General features: G+C 26.8%; 11 protein-coding genes across 11 annotated transcripts; 5 read left to right on the top strand and 6 right to left on the bottom strand.

Moving 5' to 3' along the window:
- Window positions 1-1906: 1906 nt before the first annotated feature.
- T552_04145 (hypothetical protein) lies at window positions 1907-2310 on the top strand (the record flags this gene model as incomplete). Its single annotated transcript, XM_018372196.1, has 3 exons — window positions 1907-1957; window positions 2049-2085; window positions 2147-2310. 3 exons carry the CDS (start codon window positions 1907-1909, stop codon window positions 2308-2310), a joined length of 252 nt encoding a protein of 83 aa, XP_018225622.1.
- Window positions 2311-3385: 1075 nt separating this feature from the next.
- T552_02180 (hypothetical protein) lies at window positions 3386-4690 on the top strand (the record flags this gene model as incomplete). Its single annotated transcript, XM_018370735.1, has 4 exons — window positions 3386-3895; window positions 3944-4127; window positions 4176-4327; window positions 4373-4690. The coding sequence occupies exons 1-4, from the start codon at window positions 3404-3406 to the stop codon at window positions 4688-4690; spliced, it is 1146 nt and encodes a 381-aa protein (XP_018225623.1). The 5' UTR covers window positions 3386-3403.
- A 156-nt stretch (window positions 4691-4846) lies between these two features.
- Window positions 4847-5988, bottom strand: T552_02181 (hypothetical protein). The gene is made up of 2 exons (XM_018370736.1): window positions 5320-5988; window positions 4847-5279 (listed from the first exon to the last, which is right to left on the bottom strand). Exons 1-2 carry the CDS (start codon window positions 5940-5942, stop codon window positions 4892-4894), a joined length of 1011 nt encoding a protein of 336 aa, XP_018225624.1. The 5' UTR covers window positions 5943-5988; the 3' UTR covers window positions 4847-4891.
- A 77-nt stretch (window positions 5989-6065) lies between these two features.
- T552_02182 (hypothetical protein) lies at window positions 6066-10465 on the bottom strand. The gene is made up of 14 exons (XM_018370737.1): window positions 10342-10465; window positions 10139-10295; window positions 9895-10085; window positions 9573-9843; window positions 9422-9530; window positions 8994-9379; window positions 8855-8948; window positions 8710-8811; window positions 8584-8667; window positions 8198-8541; window positions 7914-8147; window positions 7510-7869; window positions 7067-7462; window positions 6066-7023 (listed from the first exon to the last, which is right to left on the bottom strand). Exons 1-14 carry the CDS (start codon window positions 10417-10419, stop codon window positions 6110-6112), a joined length of 3720 nt encoding a protein of 1239 aa, XP_018225625.1. The 5' UTR covers window positions 10420-10465; the 3' UTR covers window positions 6066-6109.
- A 232-nt stretch (window positions 10466-10697) lies between these two features.
- T552_02183 (hypothetical protein) lies at window positions 10698-13564 on the top strand. Its single transcript, XM_018370738.1, has 11 exons — window positions 10698-11074; window positions 11125-11183; window positions 11230-11712; window positions 11755-12015; window positions 12060-12228; window positions 12274-12337; window positions 12382-12598; window positions 12640-12953; window positions 12996-13108; window positions 13162-13208; window positions 13253-13564. The coding sequence occupies exons 1-11, from the start codon at window positions 10744-10746 to the stop codon at window positions 13520-13522; spliced, it is 2328 nt and encodes a 775-aa protein (XP_018225626.1). The 5' UTR covers window positions 10698-10743; the 3' UTR covers window positions 13523-13564.
- An 81-nt stretch (window positions 13565-13645) lies between these two features.
- Window positions 13646-14623, bottom strand: T552_02184 (hypothetical protein). The gene is made up of 5 exons (XM_018370739.1): window positions 14358-14623; window positions 14288-14311; window positions 13984-14238; window positions 13736-13936; window positions 13646-13691 (listed from the first exon to the last, which is right to left on the bottom strand). The coding sequence occupies exons 1-5, from the start codon at window positions 14575-14577 to the stop codon at window positions 13669-13671; spliced, it is 723 nt and encodes a 240-aa protein (XP_018225627.1). The 5' UTR covers window positions 14578-14623; the 3' UTR covers window positions 13646-13668.
- Window positions 14624-14913: 290 nt separating this feature from the next.
- T552_02185 (hypothetical protein) lies at window positions 14914-16088 on the top strand. The gene is made up of 6 exons (XM_018370740.1): window positions 14914-14927; window positions 14973-15064; window positions 15115-15294; window positions 15347-15410; window positions 15459-15732; window positions 15782-16088. The coding sequence occupies exons 2-6, from the start codon at window positions 15005-15007 to the stop codon at window positions 16041-16043; spliced, it is 840 nt and encodes a 279-aa protein (XP_018225628.1). The 5' UTR covers window positions 14914-14927; window positions 14973-15004; the 3' UTR covers window positions 16044-16088.
- Window positions 16089-16423: 335 nt separating this feature from the next.
- Window positions 16424-18243, bottom strand: T552_02186 (hypothetical protein). The gene is made up of 8 exons (XM_018370741.1): window positions 18203-18243; window positions 18045-18151; window positions 17941-17989; window positions 17556-17850; window positions 17241-17493; window positions 16943-17193; window positions 16783-16899; window positions 16424-16739 (listed from the first exon to the last, which is right to left on the bottom strand). The coding sequence occupies exons 1-8, from the start codon at window positions 18207-18209 to the stop codon at window positions 16469-16471; spliced, it is 1350 nt and encodes a 449-aa protein (XP_018225629.1). The 5' UTR covers window positions 18210-18243; the 3' UTR covers window positions 16424-16468.
- A 278-nt stretch (window positions 18244-18521) lies between these two features.
- On the bottom strand, window positions 18522-19914 carry T552_02187 (hypothetical protein; the record flags this gene model as incomplete). Its single annotated transcript, XM_018370742.1, has 2 exons — window positions 18522-19741; window positions 19800-19914. The coding sequence occupies 2 exons, from the start codon at window positions 19912-19914 to the stop codon at window positions 18522-18524; spliced, it is 1335 nt and encodes a 444-aa protein (XP_018225630.1).
- Window positions 19915-19984: 70 nt separating this feature from the next.
- On the top strand, window positions 19985-20283 carry T552_02188 (hypothetical protein; the record flags this gene model as incomplete). Its single annotated transcript, XM_018370743.1, has 2 exons — window positions 19985-20033; window positions 20069-20283. The coding sequence occupies 2 exons, from the start codon at window positions 19985-19987 to the stop codon at window positions 20281-20283; spliced, it is 264 nt and encodes an 87-aa protein (XP_018225631.1).
- Window positions 20284-20490: 207 nt separating this feature from the next.
- On the bottom strand, window positions 20491-24905 carry T552_02189 (hypothetical protein). Its single transcript, XM_018370744.1, has 13 exons — window positions 24860-24905; window positions 24524-24812; window positions 24389-24478; window positions 23945-24313; window positions 23356-23899; window positions 23055-23310; window positions 22427-23006; window positions 22245-22353; window positions 22007-22200; window positions 21432-21960; window positions 21188-21384; window positions 21004-21140; window positions 20491-20954 (listed from the first exon to the last, which is right to left on the bottom strand). Coding segments are annotated over exons 1-13 (3714 nt in total). The 5' UTR covers window positions 24862-24905; the 3' UTR covers window positions 20491-20536.
- Window positions 24906-24932: the final 27 nt, after the last annotated feature.

Here is a 24932-nt window from a genome sequence, read left to right on the forward strand (position 1 = left end):
AATTATGGTAAAACTCAATGATTGATAAGATTAAGTAAAAAATTTCTAATAATAGTTAATCATGGCTTTTTTTGATTTGTTTATTAGATTTGAGATATTATTTATGTATTTTTTTGTTTTTTTTAAATTGGTATATCTAGATGAGAGTATATCTATAATTTTTTAGCGTCTTTTGATTCAATAGAATTATGAATAATTTACTGTAATTTTATCTTTAAAAGAGCTTATTTTTATTAAAATCTTAATAATTTGAATCTTTATATTTTATTTAAATAAATTGTTCTATTGTTGTAATAAAATATCTTATTTTTGTAAAGTTCTATAATAAGTGAATATAAAATAACTAGAATTATATTTCTAGTCCTATAAATATTCTCATAATTTTAACTATCAAAACTCATATAACAAAGATTTTCTTATAATTAATATAACATAATTGTTTTTTTTTATCATAAAAGTTACTAGTATGATTTTTTTAGAAAACATAATGATTAGAAAAATACAAAATATATTTATATCAAATGTGAATTTTCATTTTTATACATATTCTAATAAGCTCTTCTAAAAAATTAATAATATATGATTACATTTTTGAGATTATTTTGATTTTTAAAATATCTTTCAGAATTTAATTCTGATTCAAATAATATAAATAACACTTTTTAAAAAAATTGCTATTCAATTGATTAATTTTACACAAAATTAAAGATTAAATTTGTTATATTAAATTTTATTAAATATTTTAAGACCCAATTATATAAAAATTGCCATGAATATTCAGAATTGCCTTTTTTTAACAAATACTATTAAATGTTTTAAATATATTTAATAATAAATATAAATTTAATTAAACAATATATTCTTTTATAAAACCTTTCAAGATAACTATAATTTTATCTACTGTTTTTAATGCACTAAAATCTACCCTAACTTTAAATATAAAAAACATAATCATTTTAAAGATAAAATCAGTGATAAAAAACATTTATATAACTTTTTTATTTCTTGATACCTCTAAAATATTCTTGAATTCTATTTCATTAATGAATTTTCCCTATCAAGACATATTATATCTTTTAAACTGCAAAGTATATAAACAATTCATAAATATTCAACTCAATTATTCTTAATATCAATGTTTTCTCATAATATCTCAGTTTTTAATCTTTTTTTATCATAAAAAATACAAATATATAAATTTCTTATTTCAATCTATAAAAAAACAAGATTCTTCAGAACTTTAAGGAATATTCAAAGCTAATATGTTTTATTCAGATATAAACGTTTTTCACAGAAACACATAGAAACCAAAGGAATTAAGATAATTTATAAAATATATTGTATAAATCTTTAAAATTCTTTTTATCAAATTATCAAAGGACAGAGATGAATTCTGAGAAAATAAAAAATATAGAAATCTTTTAAAAATTGTTAAGATTATGGAATTAAATTATTATTTTAAAGGATATAAAGGATTGTTATTATATTAAAGGGTTTATCATCTCAAATAATATTAAATCAATGAAAAAACTGCTATATACATATTTGGGATTTAACATATTTTCTGGAATATTTAGTTCTATTATGAGTTTTATAATTTTTGAAAATTTTCCTATAAATTATCAAGGCTTTTTTGGATATAATTATTTTGGTTCATGGGAAAATGCAATTTCTTAATCTTTATGATGGTGCTAGGGGTTCTATCTATGATCTATACATTCATTATTTCTGCTATGTATCATCTTAGTATTTTTTCTAAAAATTTATCTCAAAATCTCTGGCAATTTATGATTCTTGTTGTCTTTGCATCTTTCTATGGTTCATTTATTAGCACTAGTTTTAGGAAATGGAGTATTTTAAAATTAAAACATATTTTTCCGACATATACAGCTTTTCAATTTACAATATGAGTTCTTATGGAGGCCATTCTAGAGAAAATATAGCGAAAAAGAAGATGGTTTATTCTTTCTTTTTCATTATCTTTAATATGGAAAGTTATAAGTTAATATACTCCCGGTATTCTTTGGGATTGCTATATATTTTAGTAGTTTTATTCTTTAATATGGAAATCATTGTCTATTATTGGTGCTAATAACTGACTCTGACAAATTAACTATTTTTTATCACATTATAATTCAATTGCTAGGCGCTACAGATATTGTTCCTATATCAAACTGTACAAAAGCAACTCAACCTATAATTGGTGGAGCAGCATTTCATAAAAAATACCAATTAATGGAATTCTTACAATCAGATTATTTCTGGTATTGTTTCTATTACAATACTTTCCAGTATAGACATAACTACTGATTTAAAAATTGGATAATTGTTTTTATTATCTTCTCGTTCACAATTACTTACACATTCTATTTACATCTTTGTTTTCATATGGATTCTTATAGGTGTTTTCTTATTTACAAAAACTTATGGTTATATTTTAGATCCTAATACTTCTTATTTAAATTGTCTTTTTGGTATACCGACTATTTCTACTTGGAAAACAATTTCTCAAACTTTTACCATGAAGGGATTTTCTCAATCAACATTTAGCTACTATTACTGCTATATTTGCTTTATTATCTACTTTTATACTCATCATTAAATATTTTTTTAAGGGAAAATACTCTATATATACAAAATATAAGTATTTCTGGCTCAGAATTTACATTTAAACAAATAATTTATTCTATTTCAATGATAATGGACCTCATTTTTTCTTTTTTATGGAAAGAAAACTCTCAAAAACTATAAAAACTTTATTTATTTTCTTTTATTATAGGAATATCAGTAGCTAAAAGTCCTGTAAGGAACAGACAATTCTTCTATTCAAATCACTGGCATTCTGGATACATTATAACTCTTCTTTGGTTATTCTACTAAGTATTACTCTGGTGCAACATATAATTTATTTTCAATTAACAAAAATATTACATCTTCTAATATCAATTCTATTATTTAATTATATACAATAATTTGTTCATATCAAACAGGTCTTGTATAATCTAGTAAAGGTATTATATATCTATTTATTATACAAAGCTAATCGCTTAAGATATTTGAAATTTTAAGGTTAAAATAAAGATTTAATATTTTATAATTTTTAAAGAGAAAAAGTACTAATAATCAATAGTATATGAGACAATAAGTTATTATCTGTATGGAAATAGTTTTTTAAGGGTGTATTTTACTGGTATATAGAGGGATCATTTATTCAATGGAATTTGTCTCATATGAGATTGATAATGAGCAGGAATTTTGGACAGGTTGAGTCTAAGAATTATAGGAATTATCAGGAATATTAAGTAATTTTGCTTAGAATTAAGTGAGATCTTAATTTTAATTGAAAAAACACAAAAATGTGTGGATATTTGTATTAAGAATTTTTTGAATTTTACAACAATCTATGGAGGTTTATAATACTAATAATATAAGAAACACAATAAGAGATGTTATAGTTAACAAGTATTTAAAAAAAGAATCTGATTATGAGGCTTGTTGCTGGAAATTTTTGAATTCTGATATGTTTATATCCAATAAAGATTATACACGTTATCAGCTAATAATAATGATAAATCAAGAAGATAAGCTTAAATACTTTTATATTTTGTATTGGCTTTTATTTTTTGATGCACGAACATATCCACAAACATATAAACTTATAAAGGATAAAGGATCATTTCAATCATTGATTAATACTACCTGGAAACGGTTTCAAGAATTCCCAGAATTACATAAACTTGGATTAAAACTTCTTTGTGAAATATGCAAAGTACATCATCTTACATCAGACGAGTTATTTTTTATACATGAAGAATTTCTTTGTTTTATTTTTGAATTAATTGAGAAAAATACATGCTATGAGGATCCATATACTCTTTCTGCTATAAAGCTTATCGTAATATAACAGGAGAATACTTTTTTACTGATTTTAATTTCTTTATAGCTTGTCATTAATGAACAGTATATTATAAAATCACTACCTTCTCATTTACAAAATTCATCATCTGACGCATCAAGAAACATTGAAAATGAATCACCTGTGAATCTTGTTATGAATATTCTTAAAAAAAAAGGAGATATATATAAAACTTTTGGAGAAAATATAATATTTATATTAAATAGGGAAAGTATAGTTATCTATAATTGATCTATATATATATATTTATAAGTTGTAGAAGACGTATGGTTACAGTTTTTGATTTTAAGGCAACTATATCTTTTATTTACTACTAAAGAGACGCTTGAATATTTTTATACTAATGATCTGAAAGTTTTAGTAGATGTCTTTATTCAAAAATTGTATAATCTTCCTGAAAACAACAAAAAGGTACTTATTATTCTAAAATTTACAACTTTAATATATAAGAATTAGCTTTATCATGCATATCTTCGTGTCTTTTATTATTTACTTAAGAATACTCAACTAAAAAATCCACCTTATTATAAACAAGATCAACTTCAGAAGCTATTTAAAACATTAAAAGATGTTATAGAATATCAACATAATAAATCTGCTAATTCTATCACTGAGAAATTATTATTAAGATGTATTAAAATAAGTTGGATAAGAAACGATGAATTAGAAAACAATATTTTGTTTTCTACTAATTGGAGCAATAAATCAGATAGCAGTTTTATAGAAGTTTCAACCAATAACGACTGTATTTTTTCGAATTCAAATAGAGTGTAATTATTTAAGAATCATATCAACATAATACCCTATGGAACATATATTTATTTCTTCTCAAATATGTCTACATATATAGATAGTTTATCTTTTTTATTAGGGAAATATAGTTTTATTTTTTACATATCAAAGTAAATTGCAATATTATAAAAAATCAAAGCTTGATTTTGAGCTCTTAAATGTTAATTATAAATACAAAGAGAATTATTCTATAATATCTTCCCAATTTTCTATCTGTTTGGATTTATTTCTCTTATAGATCTTTTCTTTTAATGATTTTTTTTGTATTTTAGAACTTCTTTTTGTTGAAGTTGTATTTAAAGATGAAGATATACCTTTTAAAGGTTCTGAGTAGAATAAAAGAGGAGGAAATTGTTGAATTAGAACAGTATCCTGAGATTTTATTAATAAATTATATATAATTGAATGCCCAGCAAAATGTGAATGAAAATTAAAAATACACCTATATGAATCTTCAAATGTTTTGCAGTGTGAGATATGTTCAATCAATTGATAAGAAGGTTTCAATCGCGGATATTTCTCATATAAAATTTCCATAGTTTCTGACTCATTATTTTCAATAGAAAAATAACTATAATATTATTAATTTTTTTAAAATAATAAATACCTACAGTAAAGATTTGAATTTTGCCATACAATTAACAGCGCAGGATATTGTGCATTGATTATTTCTTATGTCTATATATAATAATTGAATAAATTTATCTTTTTGAGCAGCTCTACCCCAATGACTTAATATCATATCTGTAAGATTTGTATTTGAAACATTCAATGCAATTAAATTATGTAAATATGAAATATAAATAAAATTCTCTGTAGTTAAAGATTTGTTGCCATTGATATCTAAAGTACTAAGCCAATATAATGAATCACAGTCAATTTCTTTAAATATAGGTATAAAAGATGATGTAATTATTTCTTTTTTGTTGAAGACATCTGGTGATTCAATTGAATTATGATAAACCTCAACGAATATTTTCCATATTTTTAAAGAATCATATCCTTTATCTATAATTTCTTTCCATAAATATTGTCCAATATTGTCCCAAGGAATTGTTTTTAATATATTAACAGTCAATTGATCTGAAAATTCAACAATCTTTTTAATAACGATATTTTTTAATGATAAATCATTTGTTCCTTTACTAATATTGTTTATTTTGCATCCTCTTAGCTTAAGTTTATCATTAAAAGAGTTAAATGTATCATAAGATTTTTTAGAAAATTCATTCATAATATTTAATTAAATGAGAATTAAAAAAAATAGATATTCTATCAAGCTTTATATAAACCTAATCTAATTGTTAATTTTCCGGTATATTTTTTAAAGATTATGAATACGAAAAAATAATTTAAATTCTAGTTTATTTTAGAATGATCTATCTTTAATTAATAAAAATTTTAAAATAATATATATCCTTTCGGGGGATTAAGTATAAGTTTCCATTTCTCATGATATGTTTCCCATATAGACCAATCCAATGTTTTTAAAATATCTATTTTCAGTTGGTAAATTTTAGTTAATTCAGATTCATTAAGATCATAAGAAGAGTCAGATTCTAGTTTTAAGATAAGCTGCAAAGCTAGACCATAATGTTTACGAGCAATAAAACGTCTAATCTGCAAAAGAAAAAAATCATAATCTTTTCCAGGAAATTCCATCCATTTTCTACATTTTTCAAATGCATCGTCGAATTCTTTGCTAAGAATGCCATCAGAAGTTCTGCCAAGAATTTCAGCTTTTTTTTGTAATGCTTTAAGCAAAATAGATTTTTGTTGTTCCAATTTCTCTTTTTCTTTTTTCTGATCACTCGAAAGATTTGTATTAGAAAACTGCTCAGATCTAATATATTCCGTAATTTTTTCAAAATCAACAAAAGCAATAATAGCATTAGCAGCATCAATAATCTCATCATCAGATGCGAATTTTAATATAGTTTCTAATCTTGCATTCAATACAGAAAGCTCATTAGGATAAAGTCTAAGAAGTTCATTTAAGAAGTTTTTCTTTTCTTCGCTGTCTTTAATCTTGTTTAATACTTGAACTTGTAAATCAATAATTGATTCATCTTTTGGTGGAGCTGATTCTTTCGATTCTAATATTAGATTGATTTCAACATCATATCCGGCTTTTTTAAGACTTCTCGTTTTATCTTCAAGATGCAATTGACCTAGTAGTTTATCACCATTTTTAGCATCCTTTGGAAGCTGTTTTGGATCAATAAATGTACTTATAACAATGCTTTTACGATCTCCTTGATGCAGTTTCATATTAAAATCTTGAGACTTTTCTTTATTAAAAGCATCAATATGATCTAAATGAATAAATATAAAAATTATTAAAATTCATAACTTTACCATTAAAAATATTCAAAGAAAATTCTTTTGAATCACCTATAGATTGAATAACTGATAATGTTATATTTTTGACTTTCTCTAATACTAAAATAGAATCATGTATCAATCGAACTCTATAAACATATTCCCCAGCTTTCAATTTGGCTTTAATTGGTTCTACTCCCTTAAATTGAAGAAGTCTTTTATTTCTATTGAAAAGAGCAGTTAACATGCAAAATGAGGAATCATATAAAGAGCCTGAGAGAGGCATAAGAAAAGTAGCTTCAGTATTCTCTAAAAATTTTAAAGGATATGTAAGAATCATTTCGAATAATGTTTTTGAATCTGGAAAAACATCACGTTCACCCAATGGTCGTATAGAGCTAAAAGAAGGATAGAATGTTCTCTTGAGAGAATCTAAATAATATTATTAAATATATTATAAAAATATTGAAAAAAATTACTTAATTTCAAAGAAGGTTCAAATATTTCGGGTGCTAAAGTGTTAATTACTTCTACCCGTTTTATACTCTGAGAATTTTCTGAAAGTGCTAAATTAATTTTGTTAGAACTCAACTTTAAACCATGAAATTCTAATTCAACATCTATTTCTCCAGAAGCGATTGATAACCAAAGATTTGCAAAGCAAATTTCCATTGTAACACCAGGAATTACTGCAAATTGCTTCAATATTAATTCGTTCTGATGTAATTTTAAAAAAAATTTATGTTCAGTATCATTTAATCGTAAATTTTGAACCAATTGAGTAAAATGTATAAAAATCTTTATAGAAGTATCAATTTTTTTAGTTCGTACTCGAAGTTCTATATAAAAATGAACTACAAGATGATAAATATATATAACTTACCAACCCAATTAGATGTGTCAGGTACACGAATAAATTTTCTTTCAATATATCCAGAAGCCAATAATATATTTTTCCAAGATACAAGGGGCTTCAAAATAAGCTCGGGTTTACAAACTGAAACAGGAATTGCAAATATTCTTCTTTTAGGAACAATAGTATCATATGCAACAATTTCAGCATAATGAAATCCAGATGAAAGTACAACAGGGTCCACTTGAACGTCAAAAATCCTCCCTATTATATAATGATTAGATTTTTAATGTATAATATTATTGTAATTGAACCTGCTGCATTTAATAAAAGATAATTTGGAGCCTTAACCCAGGGTTTTGACGAAAGTAATACTAATCGTAGCTCCAATGCATTTTTTTCTAGTATTTCCTCATCTTTGAGTGTTGGTTTAATCTCAATTGTTATTTGATGAAGATGATTTGTCTCTTCAAATTCGCGCAAATATATTCCTTTACCATTAAAAGACGAATTATTAATTAATATTTCAAAATCAAAATCCTGATCCAAAAAGTTTATATGTTGAATGAAATAGTCATAAGATTTTTCAACTTGTAAAAATCCAACATTCATAACATCAGAAACATTTTTAGAAGCATTTTCTATCGCCTTGTAAATCCTAGATATTTAATTAAGAAAAAATAAACAGAGATTATATTACCTTGGCGGAGTGTATTTTATTTTTTGTGCTTTCAATGCAGAAAGAATCAAGCAAATTCCCCCACAAGCAGAAGGTGATGACATACTATAAAATAATTAAAAATTTTACCAAATAATTATTACTGACCTTGTTCCATTCATTAATTGACTACGTGAAAGAACATATGTAGGAACAGATGTTATAGCTGCGCCAGGGGCATAAATTGTAAGACCTTTTGCGCCATTTGTACTATGAAAATGTTAAACTTATTTAAATACAATGTATTTTATACCTTGGCCCACGACTTGACCATGTATATTTTCCTTCTGGGACATTTTCAAAAATAGAATATTCTGCTTTTATCATAGATGCAGTTACATATGCACCTGAATTCATAAGGATTAAAATTATACACAAAACGCTAATCTTACCAACAGAAATTACACCAGAAGTTGTTCCTCCTGGTGTGCCAACGGTACTTAAGGCTGGACCACTATTACCAGCACTAGAAACAAATATTATATCTTTTTTCCCAATTATAAATTTCCGCAAAATATCAATAAATATGCCAGCATCATTTATTCCTGTGCTTTCTCCATATGACATATTAGCAATATCAACGCCAAGATTAACCATAGCAATAGCAGCTCGAAGAAGTGCATGATTTGTTTCTAAAGATCCAAGGCGTGCATCTCCAATCTTTAAAGAAACAATTTGAACACCCGGTGCTACACCATTTAAATCTGGATCATCCGGATGGTTTGCTCCAATAATTCCAGAAACATGGGTTCCATGTGATCCGCATAATGTTACAAGACTTAAAAGCTTATTATTTTATTAAGAAAAAATAGAATCCCACCTCAAAACAGAACCATTATCATAAATATTCACAGAATAACAAAGCATATCTTGTTTAGAAAAATATTCATAATGATGTTCAATATGATAATCACACATAGGTTTTTTATCTAAAAATTAGAAAAATAAAATAACTATAATTCAAATCATACGAATTAAATCCCCTTCTTCATCCGTATCAACAACCGCACGCCAATTCTTCCCATCATGCCAAACAAGACAATCAAAAATTGGTCCTGGATCTTCATAATTAGACATCATTTCTTTTAAAACATCATATTGCGCTTCAAGATCTTGTTTTAAATCCATTTCTTCCTTGGAAAACTTGCTTTCATCCTTATGCTCTTCTTTAAACATATTAATACGATATTGCATTTGTGCTAAAAGCGTTATATGTTGCTGATTAAACGTTTCATGTCGTTTCTATTCATCAATCATCTTATACTCCCTTCCTCCTCTTTTATTATTATTTACCTTCTTCAATCGAGTAATTAATGAATCTGGAAATATCTCATACCCTCTTTTAACCCCAATATACCATTTTCCATCCCGATTTTTCCATTCTTTATTGATTTTTAATATTCTTCCTGTTAACCCTTTTGTTTTAAGAACTCCCTCCTCCTCATACACTTCTGCAACTGTACTAACATCCACATCTCCCGATCCTTTATATCTCCTTTCAATATCACATCCTTTTCAACGTGCTATCACAACCCACCCGAACAATCAATTAGATTTACAATCTTTATCTTTCCGTCCGTTGTTTTCTGTAATCCCGCTGCTGATGGATCTACCCCCGTATCCAGAACGGCTACTGTTACTCCTCTACCGTCATATTCTGTATATTTCTTAACAAATTTCTGAGATTCTGTTTCCTATCAATTCTAATAAATATTTTATCCATTATTAATTAGAAAATACATCTTTAGGCAGTAATCCTTCTACAGGAAAAGAATATACTGAATCATTTAAGAAAGATGAAAGCAATAATTCAGACATTTAAAGGTTTTTAGGCTATTTTTCCTGAGGCAGCGATTTTTATGTATAAAACTGAGTCGTCTTGAGGAGAAAGGTTAATAAGAAGGTTAATAAGAAGGTTAATAAGAAGGTTAATAAAAAGTTAATAAAAAATAATAAAAAATAATAAAAAATAATAAAAATTAATAAAAATTAATAAGAAAAGTCAAGAAAAAAGTTAAGAAAATTAAGAAAAATTAAAAAATTGTTAAGAAAGATTAAAAAAAAAAGTAAAGAAATTGTATATTATTAAAAATAAAATTATATATTTTTTTTAAAAATAATTTTTAAAAAAAATCCAAGTTTATGGCACTTTTAGCAGTTAAAGTCCTAGTAAAGGATAATCAAAGGTCTATTGGAATAGCTTTTACAGATAATTTAACAAAAAGATTTGGAATTTCAGAATTTGTAGATAATGAATTATATAACAATTATGAATTTCTTCTTATACAACTAAATATAAAGGAGGTTCTTATGTGTTTTAGTGAAAAAGAGAATTTGGAATTATCAAAAATCAAAAATATAGCAAAAGATCTTGATATAAAAATTAAAGAGATGAGTCCAAAAGATTTTAAAATAAAGAATATTGAGCACGAATTGGAGGGTATTCTTCAAGTAAATAGCTTAAAGATGCTATGTGAGTGAAGTTTTTAATATAAATTGAAAAAAAATTTTAAATCAATATAGCACATATTGATAATGAAATATGTAAAGATTCAATATCGGCAATTATAAAACATTTATTAGTAAATGAAGGATTATATGTGTTATTTTGAATTAATGAATGGGTAGACTACATGTGAATTGATGGAATCAGAAAAATTTGAGATTTATAAATATAATTTATCTCAATATATGAAATTAGATATTCCAGCTCTTAAAACGCTTTCACTTTTTCCTAATGCGAATTCTGAATCAAATGCAAGTCTTTATAATCTTCTTAATAGATGTAAAACACCGATTGGAAGCCGATTATTAGCACAATGGATAAAACAACCATTGATGGATCAAAATGAGATTGAAAAAAGACATACGTTGGTAGAAGCGTTTTTTAAAAATTCAAGAACTATGCGGATGGTTGAAGAGTTCTTGAAAAGTTTTCCAGATATTTATAAATTAAGTAGAAAATTTGAAAAAAAAGCTACAACATTAGAAGAAGTAGTTCGAGTTTATCAAACAATAGTAAAAATTCCTGATCTAATAACAGCTTTGGAGGAAATTGAAGATGTCAATTATTTACCATTGATAGAAGAAACATATTTATCAAAATTGAGGGTTTTTATATTAAAAAATCATATTTGTTTTAAAATATATTAGGAACTTTATGAAACATTTAAAAAGTACATAGAATTGGTAGAAACTACAATTGATTTTAAGGCTATGGATAATCATGAATGGGTTGTTAAATCAGAATTTGATGATTCTCTTTGTCGTTTTTCAGATCAATTAAATGAAATAAAGAATACTATTCAGGAAGAATACATTCGTGTTGGTGAAGATTTAGAGCAAGATACTTTAAAAAAACTTAAATTAGAACAAAGTGAAATATATGGATGGTGTCTTAGGCTTACTAGAAGTGTAATTATTTATTATATTTAAGAAAAAAAATCTCATGAAATTAGCAATCACATTGTATTAAAAACAAGGACTATATAGAATTATCTGTTTTGAAATCTGGTATATATTTTACAAGTTTAACAATGCGTAGACTTAGTAATGAATACAATGATGTTATGGCTCAATATAAGGAGCAACAGAAACAGCTTATAAAAGAAATTATTGAAATTGCTGGTAATTTATTTAATTGATATTAATTTAAGCCAATGGTTTGTTTAGCATCATTTTGCCCTGTAATGGAGCAATTGGGCTTAGTTATTTCTCAACTTGATGTAATAATAAGGTAGATTTTAAATAAACATAAATGAAGACTTAACTTTTTTTTAGTTTTTCAAATATATCAGTTTCATCAATTTCTCCTTATGTACGGCCAATTATGAGTAAAAACAATAAAATTATGCTTAAGGGCTCTCGGCATCCATGTCTTGAGATTCAGAGTGATATATCTTTTATTTCAAATGATGTTAATCTTGAACGTGGTGTATCTGAATTTCTTATTATTACAGGCCCTAATATGGGAGGAAAATCAACTTATATTCGTCAGGTAATACAAATATATTAGTAATTGTTAATTGATATTTAAAGGTTGGATTAATTGTTTTAATGGCTCAAATAGGATGCTTTGTTCCTTGTGAAAAAGCAGAGATTTCTATATTTGACAGCATTCTTGCAAGAGTTGGTGCCAATGATTCTCAACTTAAAGGAATTTCAACATTTATGGCAGAAATGCTTGAAACAGCAACAATACTTCAAACAGCTACATCTAACTCTTTGATTATAATTGATGAATTAGGAAGAGGAACAAGTACTAGAGATGGATTTGGTTTGGCATGGGCAATATCAGAATATATAATTAATAAAATTAATGCATTTTCTTTATTTGCTACACATTTTCATGAGTATATATTTAACTATATTATATAATATTCTTAATTCTTTAGATTAACAGAATTATCAAAGAAATATTCTATTGTAAGGAATTTAAGTGTCATTGTTCATCTTGAGAATAATGATAAAAATAAAGATGTTATTTTTTTATATAAAGTAAAACCTGGTATTTAATATTATTTAATATTATTTAAAAAATTACTCTAATTTCAAATATAGGAATATGTGATCAAAGTTTCGGTATTCATGTAGCCAAAATGATTAATGTATATTGATTTAAAATTTTGGTATATACTAATATTTTTAAAAGTTTCCTGAAAATGTTGTCAAATTAGCAAAACGTAAAGCAGATGAATTGGAAAATTCCGTATCAATCATTGATGAAGAAAAATATGCCTCACAGGATATAAAAATAGGAACTAATATATTATTACAAATAATGAATGATTGGAAAGAAAAAATCAAAGAATCAGATATGAGTGGTTTAGAAATGTTGAATATTTTCAGAAATCTAGTTCAAGAAAAATATATTTCTGATATTCAAAACAATAAATGGATACAAAAAATTATTTCTGAATAATTTTTTTATTTAAATTATAATATATTGACAATATGTTTTTACATTTTAACTTATTTTTATTAAATTTAGTCTTATATTCTATCATATTATACTTTATTATTACAAAATATTTAATATTTTGTTACCATATAATACATATTATTCAATTAAATAATTCCCCATAAATTTTCTAATAAAAAATCATTATATAAAATAGTTCAAATTATTATTTACCACATGAATGTACAATTCTACTTGTAGCTGTATTTGCACTTAATAAATATTCACTAATTGATATCTTTTCATCAACCCAACTATCTGCAAAATTATCTTCACCATGTGCCATTGCTCCAATAACAACACATAATGATTGATCTGGCTCAAGTGTACTAAGATATTCTGATATTTTAACTGTTGGTGCATCTGCTGAAAATGCTATCTATTTTTAACAAATAACCAATAATAAATATTTCTAAATTAACTTATTTTTTTACAATTTGGTGGTAAATGATCTGTAATCGGATTTTTTATCACTTTTAACAATTTTTCCTTTCCATCAACACTCCTTATACTATTTTTATGCAAAAGTTGCACCATTAATCCTGAAAATCTCTTGAATGTCCTAGGAATTCGAATTTTTGGATTCACTTCTATTAAAACATTTTTTGTCGTATGAATATAAACCTGTAAAAAACCCGCTTTATTCAATGGTGAATCAAGAAGCGTTAAAAGACATTCTACATCATTTCAATTCATAATTATTCATTTTTACTTTTCATCACATACGATGACATATATCTGGTCTTGCTTCTTTCAAAAATTAATCAATTATTTAATCATTCAAAAATATTTTTACCTGAAATATCTCTATTCATTTTCTTCAAAATTCCTTGATGTTCATCACAATTTAATAAATAATATTTCCCTTCTTTTTTTCCTCCAATTTTATATATTTCTAAACATGCCTTCTCTAATACTACTATAAGACGTCTACTACCTTCTATAGACGCTATTTTAGGCCTTATAGGCACAAAATCCGCCCTTTTTAACCTATTTATCCCGTTCTTTTCTTCCATCTATTATTTTTTTCTAATTTTCTCAATTTTTACTCAATTTTTCTCCAATTTTCTTAAAAAAAAACTTTCTTCTTCTTTTAATAAACATATCGTCTCATTCCCTCTCAAAATAATACCTTTTTTCACTAAAAAAAACCTCTTTTATTCTTTATTCTTTATTTCCCTCATTTTTCACTCATTTTTCTCCAAAAAAAAACAAAAAAAAAACTTTTTCCTATATTTCTCCCTATTCTAAACTTAATCTTATCATTAAATAAATTTTTTTACCTCTTTTTCCTTATATATATTTTTTTCTTTTTTATTGACGTTCTCCTCTCTCTAACCTCTGCAAAAAATATTCTTAACTTTATGTAAGAAAATCCTCTAATTTATTAATATTTTCTAACAATTTATAGATTAAATATTAAGATCTTACTTATTATTAATAATGCCTTCTCATACTTATGTTCAATTGCCTTTATCTCGTCGTATTAAGGTTTTAGTCAAGGTACATAATATTAAAAAAAGAAGATTTATACAGGGTTTTAATGTTTAAAGCACCCGCAATTCTTATGGTTTATCGGTCATAGTGTTCTTCTTCTTTTTTCTCTACGGTATCTTATTTCTTACATGACATTTTCATCAATTCACCATGTTTTTTCATATCGTTGTGCTTTCCTGGGAGCAATTTTGACATATAGTATTGTTGTTTACAAGACGTATATGAAAACATATACAGTAGGTTATTTGGGGGGTTATTGGTTAATAAATTTAATATGAGTGTAATTAGAGGAGCAAGATAGAATTTGGGGTTTTATTGCGTATTTGGCTAGATGAGAATGTTCAATATCTTTGTAAGAGGTCAATGGAAAGTGTTTATATGGAATGATAATGTTTTGAAGTGTTAGCAATAGTATGGTTTTTATCGAGGCCGGTAGCATTAAGTTTAACGCCATATATGATATTTTCATTATTTCATTTTCTTACATATTTGCGGTCGAATGTATTACCAACGTTAAATCCTAATGCGCTTAAACCGGAAGAAAATTGTATAGAAGCTAGTGTATGTAGATATATTCAATTTCTTATCAAACAACATTATGATTCAGCAATGAAGCTTGTATCTAAGGTAGAAGTGATATTGATAGGAGCTCGTGTTTTAATTGGAGCATTTACGTAAGTAATAAATAAATTTGTGAGGATTTATATATGTGTATAAATATAGGTTTCAAAATTCATTTACAGTTCTTTTATTTTATGCTTTCTTTATACGTTATCGTTATTTTACATCAACGTATACAAGACAGACGTTTGTTCATATATCTATTTATATTGATCATTTGGTGGCAGATAGTCGAGTTCCAAGATCAGTGCGCAATTCATGGTTTTCTATAAAAAAATTTATTAAAGATTATGCAGCACGATCTTTTATAAATGCTCCATCTGAACCATTGAATAATAAGGAATCTCATAATAAACAACAATAGGTTATGTTTTGAGATTGATATTTTTTTAAATAATTTGAATATGTAATATTTAAATTAAATCTTACATGTTTGATATTAAAAAATAGGTATTTACTAAGGTACATAAGAATAATAATAAAAAGCCAATTGAATAGAAATTAGTATATTATTTTCATGTTTTATTTAAATTAAGTTAAATAAATTTTTATAATTGATATATTTATCACTTATAATTTTTAAAAACAATGAAATATTTTATTTTTACAAAATAGTTAGTAATAAAATCATATGAAATCAGTTGAATTGTAGTAAAATTGTAATGTTAGATATTTAATTTTAAATAATTGCAGGATATGTTTTAGTCGTATAAATTGAGTAATAATGAAAAGTCCTAGTATATAAACTCAAATAGGATATATGTTTTATCATATAATTTTCTATTTCATTTATCTTACTAAGCCAAACCCTTTTCTTTTTCCTTTTTCCTCTGTAAAACGGCCTGATTCTAACCGAGACTTTTTCTCTTCAAGTTCTGCACGTTGTTGTTGTAAAGCATCACGCATTTCCCGATGTCGGGCATATAATTCTTCTTCAGACTGTTTTAATTTGTTTTCTTTTTCCTGAACTTTTTGTTGAAAAACGAGTTTCATTTCTGCTTCCATTTTTAATAATTTAGCTTCATGAAGTTGTCTTTCTTCTTCTTGTCTAATAGAAGGACTACAGGAATAAGTATATGTGTAGAAAATAAGTAAAAACTCACCTTACTTCTTTAAATACACTAGAATCCTGTGCAACACCCATTTGTAACAATTTATCTGTTCTATAATTTTCATATAGCACATCATTGGTATATTCTTTCAAATCCTCCATATGTGTTCTAATTATTAGAAGAAAAAACAGTAAATAAGATATTATCTTACCGAATAAGCATCTGACGTAATTTAATAAAATCGCAATGATTCTCATTTTCTACTTCAATCACTCCCCATGGGTATTTTCTACCTCTTACTGTATGACCAGAAGAAGTTGTTACTTCATAATTACTTCCTACAATGGCAAAAGGTATTTTTGAAGCAATTTCATTATTTTCGTTAAGTGTTTCTTCATCATCGTATTCATAATTAGGAGGTCTGAAGATTTCAATTTCATGAAAAGCAATATCGCTCAATATCTATACTCTTAAGTAATAAAATAAAATAAAAGCATTAAATATATTACTCTTTTTTTAAAACTTAATACTTCTTGTTCAGTTAATGTATCACTTTTAGCAATGACAGGAATCAAGTTCACACGTTGATGAAGACGCTTCATAAATTCAATCTCTAAGGGTTTAAGAGAATGCCCCGTAGGATCAATAAAAAATATACAAGCATGTATACGATTGTCTATAATATTTGCTCTGCTTACTCTATTTTCAGCTTCAAGATACGCATCAAAACGTTGTTCGATATTTTCCAAAATTGGTTGCCAACTAATTAAATATAAGCACTAAATATACCGTTTTTATCCTTTTTTTTCTTCTTTCCAAAATACCTATCATTATTGTTTACAAAATCACCAAATCCTGGTGTATCCACAACCGTCAATTTTAATTTAACCCCATTCTCTTCAATTTCTGATGTAACACTTTTAATTTCAATTGTTTTTTCCGAATCTTTTGTCAACGCTTTAGCACTCCTTGGTGGATATAATGAACAATTAAATAATGTATTCACAAGTGTCGACTTTCCAAGCCCTGACTCTCCAACAACCATAAGATTCAAAATAAACCCTTTTTTAATCGATTTTCGATACCATTGGTTCGGAAGATTAGCAAACCCAACATACCCTAATAAACAATATAGTATTAGGTTCTTTGCACATATACGCTAGGTAACAATGCTTAGGAAGCATTGTTACCTTATTTCTGTGCTAATACCTGTCAATTTCCGCCGAATAATATGGCTTCCTGATGACGATGCATTTGCCTAAATCCACCAATTAAACCCGGAAAAAAGCCCAAAAAAAACCGCTTAAACTTGCCTTATAAGGATCCTGATGTCCCTCAAATCCTGCCAGATCTTCTGTCTGGGAATTGACTGCATTTATCTCTGTTATAGAAGATAGTTTACAATTTACATGCATTGTTTCTAAAAAAGTCAATATTTATCCTTTTCAACCGCAAAAAAAACGACTAATACCTTCCATGATGCGTTCTTTCTATTAAAACTATGTTTAATGCCTAAAAATCTCTTTAATTATGCGATAATTGCGTTTTCTTTTTATATCGTTGATTGATGACGTTTATTAAATCAGCGTTTGAAAAGGGGGGGAATAATGTAGAGGTAGGGTTATACCTGAAGGGTTAGGGCAAGGTATTAAAGGAGGGTTAGGTTAAACTACGAGGGTTAGGTTAAAGTATGAGGGTCAGGTTAGGGTTAGGGTTAAGATTGATATATGATGAAATAAGTAGATAATATGATTTAATTAATGTTTTTTTTTTTAAAGTTTTATGTAGAATTATGTAGCTTTATTCCCTTTTGATCGTTTTATATCAGTTAATTTTGATTTTCGTTTTGATTTGGCGGGAAAATTGTCATCATCGTCAAATGGATCATCATTAATATCTATATCATTACATGTATCATCTAACCAAAGACCGAAACCCACATTTATTGATTTTTTCTTTATAAGTGAATTTTCCTCATGGTTATCTAAATGTTCTAGTGTAGCAGCTTTTTTTAATGCAGTAACAAGTTGTGCGTCATTTTTTAATACAGATTCCCTTGTTAATGATCCCGCTTGTACAATATCATCATCTTCTAATGATGTTGATGTATGAAAATAATTCCTTTTTGGTATATGTGTATTATTTGTATTATATTGAACCGGATTTTGATTAGATTGCTCTTGATCTGTCTGAAAATTCATAGATTCAAATGGATCATATACGCCTACGTCGTCGAAAATATCATTACTTTCATCATTTAATGTTTCTTGTATTTTTTGAGGGGAATTTTCTATTGGTGTTGTTTTTTCCAATATTGTCGTTTTTTCATTTTTTTGATCCTGATCCTGATCTTGATCCTGATTTGATAGTTTTTTTTCACTAGAAAGATCTTCCTTTTTCTTCAATGACTTTTTCTTTTTATGATCTTTTTCACGAACACCTATTGGCTTGAATTTTGATTGTTCCTTTACTGGATCTTGGGTTTTTTGTTTTTTTAAAATAGAAAGAAGTTCATCTCTATTTTTTCTTTTTGGAATATTTTCTTCACTGTCTTTTTTCTTTGAAAGACCTTCTATATATATTTTATCGAGATCTAACGCCTCGTCCTTAGTTTCATCTGTCTTTGTTAAATCTGTCTGTATAGTCGTCGGCTCTGATATCCCAATTTCCTCCCCACGTCTAACCCTCTCAAGTAACACTCGATCTAACCCTCTTACTAAGCATGAATTTTCAAAATCCCCTCCCAATCGTTGCGTTTGTGATAAATAATCTTGATGTGATATTTCTCCCTTTTTTACTGCTTCTTTAAGATTCGATAACATGTTTTCTTGCATAGAATATGTTCTTCTATCCTCTGTGTCCTCTCTTTGCAGCTCCTTTGCCCGATTTCTATATCCTTCTGGTAATAATGATGATGCTTTACTATTTGACCCTTCATTCTTCACTGCTTTTTTTCCTGTCCAATGATTTCCATGTGTTGATTTATCTGATGACTTCTTTGTTGTTTTTTCTATGAGAATTCACTAATTAATACTTTTTCTCTGACTTTTATACATTTAAATTCCAACCTATAAATGTTTGTCTATAATCTTTAGATATTGGCCGAAAAAAAGAAGGTCGAGATGTTGTCTGCCTTGGCTGTTGAGGTGTTGCCAATAGTTTTCTGAAATCATCCTGATTCATATTATATAAATTTTTAATATTTTATTATTAGTTTATCAATTTAGTATAATTGATTTTTATGATTTATAATATGAATAATTCAACTCGACATTTGCGCTGTAATGGCGCTAATTCGGAAGGTAGTGCATCCTTCTAGATGGCCGAGATTCATCAGAAGAATATCCTTTAAGGTTTCGTGTTCGAATCCTGAGTACACCATTTACTGATACAACGAAGGTTATATTGGTAATGGTTGTGAAAAGTGGCGGTACCGTTCGAGGGGAGCATCATCCAGCAGAACACCGTCCGGCTTGGGTATGTGAATACGAGGAAACCTTGAGGTCTGAGTGGTCTTGGAAAGAAGGTAGCTATCAACCGATCTTTTTGTGATAATAGTGTATTGTATTTCCTTAAGAGCTGTAATTTATTTAATTAGTGAATCGAATATTATATAGATTGACCAGTTAATTTAGCCTTTTTGTAGAATCATGAATATATCCATTAATAAAAATAGAATAAGTCAATTGATTAATTATATATAATAATAGTATGTTGAATTGTAGATATTTTCAAGAGTTTAGAAATAATATCAATAATATTGAAAAATACATATATTTCTTATTGAGTATTGTTTTTGTTGAAATTATTTTTTGATATTTTGAGTATTTTTTTTAACATTATGATCTGATATTCTTTTAACAATGTCTTTTGGCCGATTGTCAAAGAAAAGCTTTTTAAATATATATTCGACTATATAACATCCTATATAATCTAAGATCATAATGATTGTTAAGGTTATTTTAAATGAAGTTTCGAATTTAACAAGTTTTAATTTTTCATTGATTTCTGGTATAAATTCTGTAGAACAACTAAAAGCAAGTCCGGTAACACCTAACATTCCATAAAACATGATTTTATTTTCTTGAATAGATTGTCTAAAAGGCTGTCCTTGATAATTAATAGTAAATGTCGATATTTGTTGCATAAATTGAAGAAGATAAATTGCACTATTAAGTAAACTAGGGGAAAATTCAGATTCCAGATCGACATTTTTAATAGGTCTGAGATCAATTAGCTTAATGATAAATTTAAGAGTTAGTTATAAAATACGTTTCGAAAAATGATACATAATATTTTATATATATAAGAGTTAAAATATGAATTAAAAACTGTCCAAGGATAGAGCCTATGATATAAACATTGAAAATATTTGATTGAGGACGTTCTCTTGAAAGAGTTTGAAGAGGCTAAAAAATTTAGAAAGAAAAATATTATAATTACAATAAAGATATACTTTAGCTTTTGAAATATATAGAAAACATGCTGACATTAGCATTCCTGACACTGTTATTTGCCCATCTCCGAATTTAATACCATCTAAATATAATACGGATAAACTATACGCAGAAATCAGACAATTTAATGCCAAAATTTTGTACATTTGAATTGTAGCTACAAGTGTACATCGTCCTTGTCGAATGATATTGGCAACTAATTCATTCATTATTAACTTAAAAATAAATACATATGTAACATACTTGCAACAACATTAGAAAGTTTAGATGTAAATGGTGCTGCACATGAAGCGTCTCCTAGTTTAAGCATAGGAGGCTCTGTATCATCCTCGAAACTTGCAAACTTAGATAATAATGTTTCTGCAAATTTTTCATCTTTTTTTGAACCTTTTGAAACCTGTAGTTTAGTTTGTGAAGTCTTATTTGAATCTAGTTTATTGTTGTTTTTTGATGCTTCTATGTTTTTAGAACGAGCAAGAATTGAAGCTTCACGATGAGGATTAAATGGTCCTTCTGGATAAAGATATGCAATAGGAAATGGAACAGGAAGTGGTGGCTTATTGAATTTTGCAAGTATTTTAACTTGTTTTTCATAAATTTGCTTCAATTTCTCGTTACGTGCATGTTCTTCTATCCGTCTTAAAATTTCTTCTGATCCATTGAGAAGTGCAACACCAATGTGTGCTTGTTTTAAAGCGCCAACATCGTTTGTACCGTCTCCACACATTAAAGTAATATAGCCTGCTTCTTTTAATGATATTAAAATACGTTCCTAAAAAGTTGTTATAATTTCTCTTGTAATTTTATAATATTCTTACTTTTTGTGCCGGAGAAACTCTTGCATATACCCATGTATGTCTTAATAAATCATTCATATGATTAGAGTTGTAACACTTTGAAAGAGCATATCCTGTAACACATATATCATACTTTTGAAATATAGTTTTATCTAAAGGATTATTAACATTAATTGAAGCAATTATTTCATTATCAATGTTTTTCCAGCAAAGATCTATAAATAATTAAATTTATAAATTATATTATTTTTATTATTACCTGAATCATTATTACATGAATCTAATATTAGAACATCTCTTTCGATTATTTCAACTTCACGAGCAACATGGCATGCAGTAAGTGGATTGTCTCCAGTAATCATAATTACCTTATACAAATTAATCATATACATACATACATACATATTTATATATTTATATATTTATATTTATAAATCTTACCCTGTGAGAAGATTCATTTAACATTTTGATTGTACTAGTTGCATCTCTTTTTAAAGAACAACCAAATACAAGAAACCCTGAAAATATTAAATTGCTTTCTATTTCCTCTCTTGAAAGAGAATTTATTTCAGAACTATTAATTTGATCTTTAAGAAATTTATAACCAAGAGCTAAAACACGGCATCCATTTTTGGTAAAATATCTATATATAGATTCATAATTTTCTGGAACTGTAGAAATTTTCTCAAGAACTTCAGGTGCACCTTTTACTGATACAAAGGTTTTTCTATATTTTTTGGTCTGATCAGATATTGTTACTATACTTGATTGACGTTTTAATACTAATGAAAATTGAAATCTTCTAACAATTTCTATTTTACTTTCTTGAAATTCCTTATGAGAAGATAATACAATATTATTCTTTTCAAGCTTCCATTTTAATGCATCCAAGGTTGCCTTTTCCATAGGATCTCCTACAACTTTACCATCGTCAAGTTTAATTAAAGAATGTGCTGTTCCAAGAACTAGCATAGTTTCTTTAGATACTGAATTAATGTCGAGAAGTTCTTCAGGATTTTTACTTATATATTTAGCACCAGTTTTAAATTTTATAAATAATAAAACGTACCTAAGGCCTGCAACACCTTTTACTATAAGATCTTCTTCAGTTAAAGTACCCGTTTTGTCAAAACAACAAACATCAATTCTTCCAGCAAACGGTATTCTAAAGGGTTCTGTACAAAAAATAGCTAATTTTGATAGAGTAGCAAGAGAAGAATTAACAGCTAATGAAAGTTCCATAGGAAGTTCTGGAGGAACAACTGATGTTATAATTAAAATACAATCCAAAAGAAGTTTATATCTGTTCCTATTGCTTTCTATGCCTTTTTACTTGTTAAATAGCTGTATAATTTTAAGATTTAGTTTACCTTTTGTCCAAACGTAACAGCTAGCTGCTATTGCAAAAACAAGAAGAAATAGAATAAAAAATAGACTTTCTAAGTTATTTGCACTAACTCTTTCTGTGGAATATATCATAGTCCTTACGAGATCACCTTGTTGAGTTTCAAAACCTGTTTTAATAACTACTGCTAAAGCACCGTTATCAGGTGCAAGAGGAATTGATGGATTTGTTGAAGGAGATATTTGAAGAACTTTAGTACCTCGAAACAATAAAGAGTTTCTATCTACATCATGCATATCAAAATTAGACTCGGGATCCCTAAGAGATATATTTTCTTTCAAAAGAGGTGTAGATTCACCACTCAACATTGCTTCGTTAATAATACATGTTCCAGATAGCAAAATCATATCGCAGGGTACATCATGTTCTTCTTTAAAAGATGCAATCGAAACAATATCATCTGGAAATAATTCATCTGTACTAACTTGTGTCCAGCAATATTTTCTATATACATAAATTTGGTATGATTTAATTGACATCGTTCGGAATTCTGTAAGCGTTTTTTGTCTCTGTAATCATATGAATCTATCTTAATATCAATAAATATAACATACCTGCCATACTACCGTTGATTCAAATAATATCAACATAAGTAATGTGAATAAAGAATAATACCAATACTCATCAAGACACCATAGTGCAACACAAAAAACTTGAAAAACAAAAAATGGTGCAACTGCATGTTCCTTAAATAAACCCAAAAATGTAAGAACTGGTATATCAAATCGATTATATCCATAATGATGTTTAGCATAATTAATCAATTTATCTGTCGTTAATCCTCTCATCCCTTGTATATCTTTAATAAGAAGATTACAATCGATTCTGAACGAAAGCTCTTGAAACTTTTTTTTCTCATATGAATATACAAACTTCTTTTTTTGAAAAAAAAAGTATATTTCAGGATATGCCTCATCTTCAAACTAAATAATATATTAAACAATCATTCTCTCCCTCTTTCTCTATATATATATATATATATATTTCAAAAAATATACCTTTTCACGATTTAAAACACATATTTCAGATAATCCTTGATTAGAAACTGGCGTAATACGTATCAATTCCGCCTCCTCCACTTTATAACACTAAAATCAATTCAGTTATATCCTTTATTTCCTCTTCTTCCATACTAATCTCGTTGTTAACAATGTTTTTATATGAACATTCCAATGTTTACTAAGCCAAAGAATACTCTGAACTGCAAAAAGCGTTCCAAGCGTAATAAATGTCCATTCCTCTGATTTAATATATTCATCATATTTAAACTTGTATATATACCCCCAAATTGAATATAAAAAAACGAATGGAAAAACATACAGATGAAATATAATGTCCTTTGATACGTGTAATGATGATGATGATACTAATGCACTCTCAACTAGCTTAGAATCCTTACAATATCTTGTCTTCCCAATTCTCCTAAAAAATGGTCAAATTTTATCAAAAAAAAACCGGAAAAAAACCACATCTTAAATATAATACTTCCTCTCAATAATTCTCTATTGATTTATACTCAATCTCCTCTTTTTCTAGGACTTA

This window comes from Pneumocystis carinii (assembly GCF_001477545.1).
Source record: "Pneumocystis carinii B80 chromosome Unknown supercont1.9, whole genome shotgun sequence".
NCBI lineage: Eukaryota > Fungi > Ascomycota > Pneumocystomycetes > Pneumocystales > Pneumocystaceae > Pneumocystis > Pneumocystis carinii.

Excerpts from the sequence above, each read along its gene's own strand:
- T552_02182 (XM_018370737.1), bottom strand. The coding sequence starts at position 10,419 with ATGTCTGAATTATTGCTTTCATCTTTCTTAAATGATTCAGTATATTCT. Across the intron at positions 8,542-8,583 it reads ATAAAATACACTCCGCCAAG|GATTTACAAGGCGATAGAAA; the intron begins GTAATATAATCT and ends TTAAATATCTAG. Across the intron at positions 7,870-7,913 it reads TGACACATCTAATTGGGTTG|AACTTCGAGTACGAACTAAA; the intron begins GTAAGTTATATA and ends ATTTTTATATAG.
- T552_02181 (XM_018370736.1), bottom strand. The coding sequence starts at position 5,942 with ATGAATGAATTTTCTAAAAAATCTTATGATACATTTAACTCTTTTAAT. Across the intron at positions 5,280-5,319 it reads GCAAAATTCAAATCTTTACT|TTATTTTTCTATTGAAAATA; the intron begins GTAGGTATTTAT and ends ATAATATTATAG.
- T552_02183 (XM_018370738.1), top strand. The coding sequence starts at position 10,744 with ATGGCACTTTTAGCAGTTAAAGTCCTAGTAAAGGATAATCAAAGGTCT. Across the intron at positions 12,338-12,381 it reads CAACTTGATGTAATAATAAG|TTTTTCAAATATATCAGTTT; the intron begins GTAGATTTTAAA and ends ACTTTTTTTTAG. Across the intron at positions 12,954-12,995 it reads TTTGCTACACATTTTCATGA|ATTAACAGAATTATCAAAGA; the intron begins GTATATATTTAA and ends TTAATTCTTTAG.
- T552_02189 (XM_018370744.1), bottom strand. Across the intron at positions 23,007-23,054 it reads AAAGGTGTTGCAGGCCTTAG|TAAAAATCCTGAAGAACTTC; the intron begins GTACGTTTTATT and ends TAAATATATAAG. Across the intron at positions 20,955-21,003 it reads TATGTATCATTTTTCGAAAC|ACCTATTAAAAATGTCGATC; the intron begins GTATTTTATAAC and ends AATTGATCTCAG.
- T552_02186 (XM_018370741.1), bottom strand. Across the intron at positions 17,851-17,940 it reads TATTCGGCGGAAATTGACAG|GGTATGTTGGGTTTGCTAAT; the intron begins GTATTAGCACAG and ends ATTGTTTATTAG. Across the intron at positions 17,494-17,555 it reads TTTGTAAACAATAATGATAG|TTGGCAACCAATTTTGGAAA; the intron begins GTATTTTGGAAA and ends ATATTTAATTAG.
- T552_02184 (XM_018370739.1), bottom strand. The coding sequence starts at position 14,577 with ATGGAAGAAAAGAACGGGATAAATAGGTTAAAAAGGGCGGATTTTGTG. Across the intron at positions 13,937-13,983 it reads ACCAAATTGTAAAAAAATAA|CATTTTCAGCAGATGCACCA; the intron begins GTTAATTTAGAA and ends AAAAATAGATAG. Across the intron at positions 13,692-13,735 it reads TAGAATTGTACATTCATGTG|AAAATTTATGGGGAATTATT; the intron begins GTAAATAATAAT and ends ATTTTTTATTAG.
- T552_02185 (XM_018370740.1), top strand. The coding sequence starts at position 15,005 with ATGCCTTCTCATACTTATGTTCAATTGCCTTTATCTCGTCGTATTAAG. Across the intron at positions 15,295-15,346 it reads CGTATATGAAAACATATACA|AGGAGCAAGATAGAATTTGG; the intron begins GTAGGTTATTTG and ends GAGTGTAATTAG. Across the intron at positions 15,411-15,458 it reads TGAGAATGTTCAATATCTTT|TGTTAGCAATAGTATGGTTT; the intron begins GTAAGAGGTCAA and ends AATGTTTTGAAG.